Genomic DNA, 11,392 nt, shown 5'->3' with positions numbered 1-11,392 from the left:
CACCACGTTGGCCAGGCTGATCTTGAACTCCTGACCTCAGGTGATCTGCCCACCTTGGCCTCCCAAAGTACTGGGATTACAGGCGTGAGCCACCACACCTGGTTGGATTATTAATTTTTGTTGGGTGTAATATGTAGAAGAAAAGTTATATACATATATATATATAGAGAGAGAGAGAGAGAGAGAGAGACAGAGTCTTGCTCTCTCACCCAGGCTGGAGTACAGTGAACAATCTCTGCTCACTGTAGCTTCTATCTCCTGGGTTCAAATGATTCTCCTGCCTCAGCCTCTCCAGTAGCTGGGACTCCAGGCACCTGTCACCACGCCCGGCTAATTTTTGTATTTTTAGTAAAGATGGGGTTTCACCATGTTGGCTAGGCTGGTCTTGAACTGCTGACCTCAAGTGATCCACCCACCTTGGCCTCCCAAAGTGCTAGATTACAGACGTGAGCTACCGCACCTGGCCTAGGTTCTATTTTTTAGAGATTAAACTGCGAGTAAAATATTATGTCTGTCATTTTCTTTAAAATACTTCAGTACAAAAGTATAAAATAAAACAATCTCAGAGACTAAAAACATGGCATATCAGAGAATAATCACTTCCTAGCCTTTGCTAGGTCATGGTTACTTTATCAGTGGGCAGTTCAGGGTCAACCTTCTCTACCACAAAAACTGATGATCCGGCCGGGCACGGTGGCTCAAGCCTGTAATTCCGGCACTTTGGAAGGCCGAGACGGGCGGATCACGAGGTCAGGAGATCGAGACCATCCTGGCTAACACCGTGAAACCCCATCTCTACTAAAAAATACAAAAATCTAGCCGGGCGAGGTGGCGGGCGCCTGTAGTCCCAGCTACTCGGGAAGCTGAGAGAGGAGAATGGCGTAAACCCGGGAGGCGGAGCTTGCAGTGAGCTGAGATCCGGCCACTGCACTCCAGCCCGGGTGACAGAGCGAGACTCCGTCTCAAAAAAAAAAAAAAAAAAAAACTGATGATCCCCCAAAAGCAGCGATTCTTGGGGAAGCCCAAATGAGGGAGTCATGCATTCAATGGCACATGGAGAGGGATCTCTTCTGAAGTGTCTTCCTCCCCATTACACTGTTTTATTCTGTTATTATTAAAGCAAGGAGAAAATTATCAGCTTACCATTCACTATAACACACCAGGAAATTTCCTGGTGGCATAATGAAAATCATCTTGCTTTTTTGGTTTAGGAAAGATTATACCTCCTTGACTGGAATCATAAATTTTAGGCTTCGAAGCCAATCTGAAAATCAAAAGTCGAATGTTCCACTGACGTTGTCTCCCGCCCACAAGGCAAGGGGGAAAACAGTTCTCCAACAATGAGAATCTTAGCAAATATTTTATTAATACACGCTGTCATACTCCTGGGATAGAAGAGTCCTCAGAACGCCACCCCACACTGAAGATGCTGAAATAGGTGGTCAGGTCCTTAGTCCTCCTTCTGGTCTGTTAAACCCCGCACTCCTTCAACAGAATCAGGCTTGCTGCCCTTACCCTGTCCACATCCCTGAAAGGAAATGGGTCTCCCTCAGCCAGATGCAGACAGTTGACACTCCCTGCCTTTGCTATGGCAGGGGGCTCCTTATGATTAACCCAGAACAGGAAAAACTTAGCGTCAGCTGACCAATAGGAACTCAGCCTTAATTTTTCCAAAAGTCACTCACATTCCAGCTCTCTCCAGGAAGGGGCTGGAATATCTTCAGGATGAACATAGAGATTCCCACTGCCGAAATATTCGGAATACTTTCCTTGATTTCTCAGAGAGACTCTGTAGGTAGAAAAGCTTATTATTAGTGATTAGGTTCTTTGATAGAGACAAAGGATAAATCATTTGTCCCCCAATGATCCGGGTATGTCTAGGACTGAGTAAAAATTCACTTTGTAGTGTGCTATACATAATGTATACCTAAAGTCAGACTAAAGATCGAGGGGCTGATGTTCTACTGTCAGACTCATGTTAACACACTCTGAGCCTCTAAGACACGGCACGTATCCTCCCTTCAGGCATCTGTGTCTGTCCTCATCTTTGTACTTGTGGATGACACTTCTGACTTGCCGTTACTGCAGCACATGTTTTGCACTGGTTTTTCATTCATGATGCTGAATTGGCCCTAGTTCATTATTTCTTGTGAATAAGCATTTATACTTATGTGATGCCTAGCTGAGGTTAACAGTATAAACCAAGGCCAAGTAATAAAAACAGAGTTGAATGAGCCCTGTGAGTTTAAGCTCTGGCCTTGGTCTTCACCGCTTTATGTTTTAGCCAGCAGTGCTAGTAATAGGAAGAATCTCACTGCCATCTGATTATGCCAATGAAGTACTTTGAGATTCTGAGAAATGGTGGTAAAGGGAGACAAAGTCATTCCTTAGGAGACAAAAGCTCTTGGTGAATCAGAACACTTGGTTCTGTCTGCCTTTGAGCGTCACAATAAAGAGCAAATGTTCCATACAGAAAGGGCTTTGGTGAGAGTGCAAAGAATGTTTAGCAAGATGATCCACAGTTACCTCCAGTTTCTCATATGACATGTTCAATGTCACCCAGGCTGGAGTGCTGTGGTGTGATCTTGGCTCACTGCAACCTCCGACTCCCTAGTTCAAGCAATTCTCCTGCCTCAGCCTCCTGAGTAGCTGGGATTACAGGCATGTGTCACCACGCCCTGCTAATTTTTGTATTTTTAGTAGAGATGGAATTTCACCATGTTGGCCAGGATGGTGTCGATCTCCTGACCTCGTGATCTGCCTGCCTCGGCCTCCCAAAGTGCTGGGATTACAGGCGTGAGCCACCACGCCCAGCCCACTTTCAGTTTTTAAAAAATCTATCCTTGGCCGGGCGCGGTGGCTCAAGCCTGTAATCCCAGCACTTTGGGAGGCCGAGACGGGCGGATCACGAGGTCAGGAGATCGAGACCATCCTGGCTAACACGGTGAAACCCCGTCTCTACTAAAAAACTACAAACAACTAGCCGGGCGACGTGGCGGCGCCTGTAGTCCCAGCTACCGGGGAGGCTGAGACAGGAGAATGGCGTGAACCCGGGAGGCGGAGCTTGCAGTGAGCTGAGATCCGGCCACAGCACTCCAGCCTGGGTGACAGAGCGAGACTCCGTCTCAAAAAAAAAAAAAAAAAAAAAAAGGTATACACTTTTTTCTTTCTTTTTTTTTTTGAAAGGGAGTCTCACTCTGTTGCCCAGGCTGGAGTGTAGTAGCGCAATCTTGGCTCACTGCAACCTCCACCTCCCGATTCTCCTGCCTCAGCCTCTGGAGTAGCTGGGACTACAAGCGCATGCCAACAGGCCTGCCTAATTTTTGTATTTTCAGTAGAGACGAGGTTTTGCCATGTTGGCCAGGCTGGTCTCGAACTCCTGACCTCAGGTGACCCCCTGCCTCAGAGTCCCAAAGTGCTGGGATCACAGGCATGAGCCACTGCACCTGGCCTCGGTATATACTTTTTTTTCAAACATCAGGATCCTTTACCACACAGTCTCATTAAGCTTTCTAGCATCCAGTCACAGCAGCTGTCAGAGGGTTAAAAAACACTACCAAAAACAAAGAAAAAAAAAAGATCTTAAAAGTCCTGGAATCCAGGGCTAATTATGAGGCCAACTTTTCCCACTACAAAACAAAAACAAAACCCCATGGGCTTTCTTTTTCATACGGCAGGGAGAGAGAGGAGCCTTACTGAAAACTGCCAATGTACCAGTTCCTGGAGATCTAGCTAGAGAAATGCAGATTTTTTTTTTTTTTTCTGTGAAAACTCGGAAAACCTTCACCTGCATATTTACTGAGGGTACTAATACACATTTATTTTTATTTTTATTTTTTTTGAGATAGAGTCTCTCTCTGAAGCCCAGGCTGGAGTGCAATGGCACGATCTCGGCTCACTGCAACCTCCGCCTCCTGAGTTCAAGTGATTCTCCAGCCTCAGCCTCCCAAGGAGCTGGGATTACAGGTACCTGCCACCACACCCGGTTCTTTTTTTTTTTGTATTTTTAGTAGAGATGAGGTTTCACCATGTTGGCCAGGCTGGTCTCAAACGCTTCACCTCAGGTGATCCATTCACCTTGGCCTCCCAAAGTGCTAGGATTACAGGCGTGAGCCACCATGCCGGCCATGCATTGTTGGACTTTTAGCATTACAATAGTTCCCTCCAGTGGAATCCTGTAACCCTAGAGAACTATGAATCTAGGAGTGCTGCTCATAAATATCTGCTGACAAGTATTATTTTACTTTGTCCTTGAAAGTTATACAGGTCAGAAATTGTTACAAGCTACAAGGAAAATCTGGGAGTTAGCCAGCCAAGGAGAGAACCCAGTTTTCATGATTGATTCTGTATTGCCCAGCTTATCACTTCCAATCTTTAAACAGAGCAAACACTTGACTTTTCTTCTCAGTTGTCACCCACATTTGTAACCCACAGCAGTCATGGCTGCAATGGCTAGCAGAGTCACAGTCTGGGCTGTAGAACAGAGTAATGTGCCCGGCGTGCGGAATGAAACCATCATTTTGGTGTCAGAGCCCAGTGCTCCAAACAGCTAAGTTAACTGGCCAGGCTCCAAGTGCAAGTGATAGCAACTGAAGGAAAAAGCAGCTGTCTGCAACATGAGGCCGGAGCAGCTGCCTATTCATCTATTTCTGTTTCTGTACTCCTTTTCTACTTGGAGTCATTTTATTTAGGAGAACAAAATAATTTATCAGAACTTGATGGAATGCCATATGCTAAACTGCAGAAAGACGAACCGGTTCTATGCCTATTCCCTAGGACTAAAGCAGAATGAGTCTAACTTGACGTGTAAGCCGGGCATGGTGGCTCATGTCTGTAATCCCAGCACTATGGGAGGCCGAGGCGGGTGGATAACCTGAGGTCAGGAGTTTGAGACCAGCCTGGCCAACATGGCGAAACCCCATCTATTAAAAAATACAAAATTAGCCGGGCATGGTGGCAGGCACCTGTAATCCCAGCTACTTGGGAAGCTAAGGCAGGAGAATTGCTTGAATCCAGGAGACGGAGGTTGTAGTGAGCTGAATTTGCACCACTGGATTCCAGCCTGGGCAACAAGAACGAAACTCCATCTCAGAAAACAAACTGTTTACAAACAAACAAACCCAAATAACTTGATGTATGGGAGCTGAAGGCAGGCAGGGTGCTAATTACAGGACCAGCCTCTGCTCCTCCTCCTATACACAGCAAGTGCTGCCCACACACAAGGCAATGGCTTATCTCACCATGGAGTCCGTTTCAGCTGGCTGGCTAGACTGTTTGTGGGCCAAGAGGATGGTCAGCACCGCTTTCCAGCCTGGCTCTGCTGAGGTGCTGGCATCTGGTTCAGTTCCACCATTCTCCCTGCTTTCTTTGCCAAGTGTGATATTCACCCAAGGGCACCAGTCTCTATGCTGAGAGGTGGGATCAAAGAAGCTTCGGGAAGATGTGTCCTGAGGAAGGAGAAAAAGAAATAGCATTCATGGGTAGACACTAGGTAAGTTCAGGGAGACACTGCTATTAGTCCTCAACTCCAGAATCTCACAACTGCCTATACTTCGAGTGTTTATGCTCTCCTTTAAACTTTGCCTATACATTTTCCTTGCATTTTCTTTATTTTTTTTCACTCCTTTTGTGTTAAACAAACTACACTTTATCACAAGGGATAAGGGATACCCAACCCCCAGGCCATGGATGGGTACCAGGTCGCACAGCAGGAGGTGAGCAGCAGGCAGGCAAGCAAAGCTTCATCTGAATTTACAGCCACTCCCCATTGTTTGCATTACCACCTGGGCTCTGCTTCCTGTCAGATCAGCAGTGGCATCAGATTCTCACAGGAGCAGGAACCCTACTGTGAACTGCACATGTGAGGGATCTAGACTTCGGGCTCCTTATGAGAGTCTGACACCTGATGTCTGTCACTGTTTCCCATCACCCCCAGATGAGATCATCTAGTTGCAGGAAAACAAGCTCAGGGTTCCCAGTGATTCTATATTATGGTGAGTTATATAATTATTTCATTATATATTACAATATAATAATAATAGAAATAAAGTACACAATACATGTAATGTGCTTGTATCATCCCGAAACCATCCTCCCAACCCTGGTCTGTGGAAAAATGGTCTTCCACGAAAACGGTCCCTGGTGCCAAAAAGGTTGGGGACCACTGCCATATCAGGTTTGTCCCTGTATCACACTGCTGTTCCATTTGCCTGAAATATCTATTATTTCTCTAGAATCCACCCCAAAGGAGCAAAAAACATGACTGACATTTTTCCCCTTTGGTCACCCAACTTTAAACTTATTCACAGGGTCTACTTTTTGCATTGGACCACGGAGGGACTCATGCCTGCTTCTCCGTGCTGCCCAGGGAGAGCCCAACATGCTGTTTCTGCTCAGCCACTGCTACATGCACGGTGGACTCACCGAACTGCTGGAGGAGCAGAGGCGAGCTCGTTTGGCTTTCCGCAGAGGGCTAGATGGTACCTCCATTCCGGGGGTGTCTCCTGTTCCCATGCTTCGGGTCACTGGGCGAGTTCTGGTGGTGGGGCTAGCAGCCTCTGGCTCAGGACGGTCAACAGGACTGGAAGAGTCCCAGCTCCGAGTTCGAGAGACAATGGGACCAGGACTCTTTTCAGCCTGAAGGAAAGGGGAGATAATGGAAGTAAACGAATGATATTAATGATACTTCTTTCTTTAATCTTCTTCTTTTTGAGACAGAATCTCGCTTTGTTTCCAAGGCTGGAGTGCAGTGAGGCGATCTTGGCTCACTGCAACCTCTGCCTCCCGAGTTCAAGTGATTCTCCTGCCTCAGCCTCCCAAGTAGCTGGGACTACAGGCGCCCGCCACCACCCCTAGCTAATTTTTGCATTTTTGGTAGAGATGGGGTTTCGCCATGTTGGCCAGGCTGGTCTCGAACTCCTGACTTCAAGTGATCCACCTGCCTCAGTCTCCCGAAGTGCTGGGATTACAGGCGTGAGCCACTGGGTCTGGCTGAATTTAGCTTCTCCATTAGTGAACAGAAACACTACGTGGTATTGTAACCAATGTAGTGGGAAGTGAAGCCTATCCACCTACATTAATTTCCAACTTTCTACCAATAACATGTTTGCTAAGAATGTTGTTTAAAAGTCCACCCAAACAAGCTAAGTGCATACCTGCTCTGAGCCTGGGGAGAAGGTGGCATCCTGGCTCCGCGTCATCATCCTCCGAGGAGATTCAGGCACCAGAGCTAAGCGCTCTGGTCGCCCCTCAAGGCCTGGGATCGGGGAGCTGGTCAGGCCAAAGGATGCATCCAGGTCAGTCATGGATGATTCAATCTGCTGGAAGCCCCAGAGCCCCACCTTCCTCATACACTGCGAACATGTTATCAGGGAAAGCTGCATGGGTTCCAAAGAGGAACTAGATAAGAATGGAAAAAAAAGAGAATTTTCTCAAAGTGTAACATTTCCAAATGACTAAGTGTAATGTCTCGCAAGTATGATTTATCTCATCCAATTTCTGGAACAGTCCAGTGGACAGGGAACCATGGCCTGTCAGAGCCTCTGAGCTCCAATCTCAGGACCCCAGCTTCATACTTCATCATCTCTCACATATTTCCCATAGAAAGACCTAGGGTTCTTAGTGTGCTCTTTATGGTAAGACTGTTTTGCAGGCATGTTTTAAAAGTTTCTCGGCCAGGTGCGGTGGCTCATGCCTGCAATCCCAGCACTTTGGGAGGCCAAGATGGGTGGATCACCTGAGGTCCTGAGGTCTGGAGTTTGAGACCAGCCTGACCAACAACAACAATGAAAAGGTTTCTCCTGTCCTTTTTTTTTTTTTTTGAGATAGAGTTTACTCGTTGCCCAGGCTGGAGTGCAATGGTACAGTCTCGGCTCACTGCAACCTCCGCCTCCCGGGTTCAAGGGATTCTCCTGCCCCAGCCTCCTGAGTAGCTGGGATTACAGGCACCTGCCACCATGCCCGGCTAATTTTTGTATTTTTAGCAGAGATGCGGTTTCACCATGATGGCCAGGTGAGCCACTGTACCCAGCCTCTCTTGTCCCTATTAAAGTCTTTTCCCTTTAGACAAAAAACATTCCTTAATCTACCAAAGAGAGCATATTTAAAATAGATCAAGATTGATTTATTGTCAGAACCAATCTTACTTTACATACGCTCTCTTTGGTAGATTAAGGATAGTGGGCGTCTATGCCAAACTGAGCAGCTGGAATGGAAATAGCAACATGGGGGCCTAGAAGACTCCAGCTGGTGTTTCCTATGGTAGTTTTATCAATTAAGTGGATTGTTCTTCCTTTCTAAAAATAGAAAAGAACTTCCTTTCTATTTTTCCTTCTTAAAAATAGAAAAGAGCTTATTTTCTTTCTATTTTTCGAAAGGAGGTTCACTGTTTATAGAACACAAATTCCCAGTTGAGAAGCAACCGTACAATAAACAAAGTTCAGTTGTGAACACCAAGAATTCCTGAATTCCAATTCTGGTTTTGTTACTAATTCTTATTATCCATTCTCCTCGCTGCCATCCCTCACCCAGTTTCTCTTTGTCTCTTTTTGTCACGGGAAACACCATGTGATTCCTAAATGCGATAAGTGACTGATATATACAAGTGTAATGCTGTTGTCATGGCTCATGTCTCCGGGCAAAATTTGCTGACTCACCTACATGCCCAGCCACACACAGAGAGAATACAGGCAGTGACGTGGACTTGGATGTCTGAGCCTAATTTGATTGTAGTTTTTCTCTCATCAGTTCGGTGATCAAGTTCATCTTCAAGCAGGTGTAGGAGAAGACTGAGCTTGTCTTCTGTCAAGCACTACAAGGGAGCCAAGTAAAAAACTTCGTTTCAACTACCATAAAAAGAAAAATTACACATTATAACATACCTAGATAGTACAAGCAGAAAATCAGGAAGGAAATTACAAACATGAAGACAGTTTTCTTCACAGAGAATAAATACTTCCAGGACAGGCATACAGTATCACACAGAAGCTTTCTGAATTGCCCTGAATCAGCTGACTGAGAAAGACGGAGTCTCCCTGGAACTGCCAAAACTCTTGTTAGCACTACATTGTTTTCAATTTATCAGCTGCAGATTTTCCCTGAAGCCTGCAAACTTCAAATCCAAGTAGTGAAAACAAATTACTGCTTATGTCTTAGCCTCATGCCAAATTTACTTAAATATTAAAGAAAAAAAAATGTTAGAGATGGGGTCTCACTATGTTGGCCATGCTGGTCTTGAACTCCTGAGCTCAAGCAATCCTCCCACCTCAGCCTACCGAGTAGCTGGGACTACAGGCGTACATCACCATGCCCCAGGCTCTAAATTTACTTTTTGACAGAATGACAAAGCTTGTTAGACTTTATTTTTGTTCTAAGAAAAATAAGGAACTATGACCAGGTGAAAAAAAATTGCCTTGGCTCGGGACAGGGTTATATTCATAATATTCATAATAAGCATCAGAGGTTAACAGTTTCAGGGTGGTATTTCAGGCCATACCACCCTGAATGCGCCCAATCTCGTCTGATCTCAGCAGCTAAGCAGGGTCAGGCCTGGTTAGTACTTGGAGGGGAGTTTGGGAAGTTAACAGTTTGATGCTAAAACCCGTACCACTCTCTTAATTTGAAGAGGCTACTGTTTCCTACAGTAAAGCTTGTCTTCATGGAGTACCCACAGGGTGATTAAATGGAACAGTAAATATTCAGTTTCAAAGTACAGATTGACTAGAGCATTTACTTTATTTTTTTTTTTTTTTTTTTTTTTTTTTTGAGGCGGAGTCTCGCTCTGTCGCCCAGGCTGGAGTGCAGTGGCCGGATCTCAGCTCACTGCAAGCTCCGCCTCCCGGGTTACGCCATTCTCCTGCCTCAGCCTCCCGAGTAGCTGGGACTACAGGCGCCGCCACCTCGCCCGGCTAGTTTTTGTATTTTAGTAGAGACGGGGTTTCACTGTATTAGCCAGGAGGGTCTCGATCTCCTGACCTCTGATCCGCCCGTCTCGGCCTCCAAAGTGCTGGGATTACAGGCTTGAGCCACCGCGCCCGGCCACTTTATTTCATTTTTGAGACAGAGTTTCGCTCTTGTTACCCAGGCTGGAGTGCAATGGTATGATCTCGGCTCACTGTAACCTCTGTCTCCCAGATTCAAGCAATTCTCCTGCCTTAGCCTCCTGAGTAGCTGGGACTACAGGCACAAACCACCATGTCCAGCTAATTTTTTGTATTTTTAATAGAGACTGGGTTTCACCATGTTGGCCAGGCTGGTCTCGAACTCCTGACCTCAGATGATCCGCCTTCCTCAGCCTCCCAAAGTGCTGGGATTACAGGCGTGAGCCACCGTGCCCAGGCTGACTACAGCATTTAAACGTTTCTACTCACAAGGAGAAAGGAGTTTGGGCTTTCTTTGAAAAATGATATGCAATAAACCATATGCAGTCACATTTCAGTATTTTCTGTTAAATAGTTTAAGTAGGCTGGGTGAGCCAGCTCATGCCTGTAATCCCAGCACTTTGGAAGGCTGAGGTGGGTGGATCATCTGAGGTGAGGAGTTCAAGAACAGCCTGACCAATATGGTGAAACCCCATCTCTACTAAAAATACAAAAATTAGCCAGGTGTGGTGGCAGACACCTGTAATCCCAGCTACTCAGGAGGCTAAGACAGGAGAATCACATGGACCTGGGAGGCGGAGGGTGCAGTGAGCAAAGATTACACCATAGCACTCCAGCCTGGATGACAGAAAGAGACTCAGTCTCGAAATAATAATAATTTAAGTAATAAATCAACATAAAATAGAATTTATGGGAAGCATATATTCAGAGCAAACTTGAATCTATGCTTCCAGGCTATAGTCCTAAAACTTGGTCCAAATAAACTCTCTGCTTATATACGTATATGTTAAATTGAATCCATGCCATTTAAAAAACCATACCTAAACATTCAAATGGAACTCTCAACAGTCACCTTCCTGGTGGAGACTGAAACAGTGAGCTGAGAGACAGACAAGCAGTTCTCTTCACAGCAATTGCATCTTCTTGTCATTAAAAGAAATGCTTCAGTTATAAATGCTGGCAACAACTGGAAGCCCTTGCAGCCTAGTCAGGAAAAACTCACCATAGTTTTCAAGTCCTCCGGCCTTAGGTAAGGAAGCTGGAGGTCCAAGTGACAAAGGCTTTGAAAACGATCTAGGAATTCACTAACAAGAATAGCAGGCTCATCCAGGGGCAACATCCCAAATCGGTCTGTGGAAAAAGTAAACTGGAAGATTATATTGGTATAAACCGTAAAAAATAAAAAACACAGCCGGGCACGGTGGCTCATGCCTGTAATCCCAGCACTTTGGGAGGCTGAGGCAGGTGGATCACCTGAGGTCAGGAGTTCAAGACCACCCTGGCCAAGATGGTGA

At 45.9% G+C, this 11,392-nt stretch overlaps 1 protein-coding gene across 3 annotated transcripts in view; it reads right to left on the bottom strand.

Moving 5' to 3' along the window:
• Nucleotides 1-1,341: 1,341 nt before the first annotated feature.
• Nucleotides 1,342-11,392, bottom strand: part of ZC3HC1 (zinc finger C3HC-type containing 1) — a 36,339-nt gene continuing 26,288 nt past the window's right edge. For 2 of the 3 annotated variants that reach the window (XM_033192457.1, XM_033192456.1), the window contains exons 3-8: nt 11,101-11,228; nt 8,655-8,809; nt 7,155-7,398; nt 6,424-6,636; nt 5,241-5,447; nt 1,344-1,789 (exon numbers count right to left, since the gene is read on the bottom strand). In XM_033192457.1, the coding sequence (XP_033048348.1) occupies nt 1,721-1,789; nt 5,241-5,447; nt 6,424-6,636; nt 7,155-7,398; nt 8,655-8,809; nt 11,101-11,228 (1,016 nt within the window). In that variant the 3' untranslated portion in view covers nt 1,344-1,720. Of the gene's footprint in view, nt 1,790-5,240; nt 5,448-6,423; nt 6,637-7,154; nt 7,399-8,654; nt 8,810-11,100; nt 11,229-11,392 lie in introns of all 3 variants that reach the window. The other variant, XM_033192455.1, reaches the window with a different exon arrangement.

The sequence above is a fragment of the Trachypithecus francoisi genome, unplaced genomic scaffold, assembly GCF_009764315.1.
Source record: "Trachypithecus francoisi isolate TF-2019V2 unplaced genomic scaffold, Tfra_2.0 Lachesis_group4, whole genome shotgun sequence".
Taxonomy (NCBI): domain Eukaryota; kingdom Metazoa; phylum Chordata; class Mammalia; order Primates; family Cercopithecidae; genus Trachypithecus; species Trachypithecus francoisi.
This window is presented reverse-complemented; position numbering and strand designations above follow the sequence as displayed.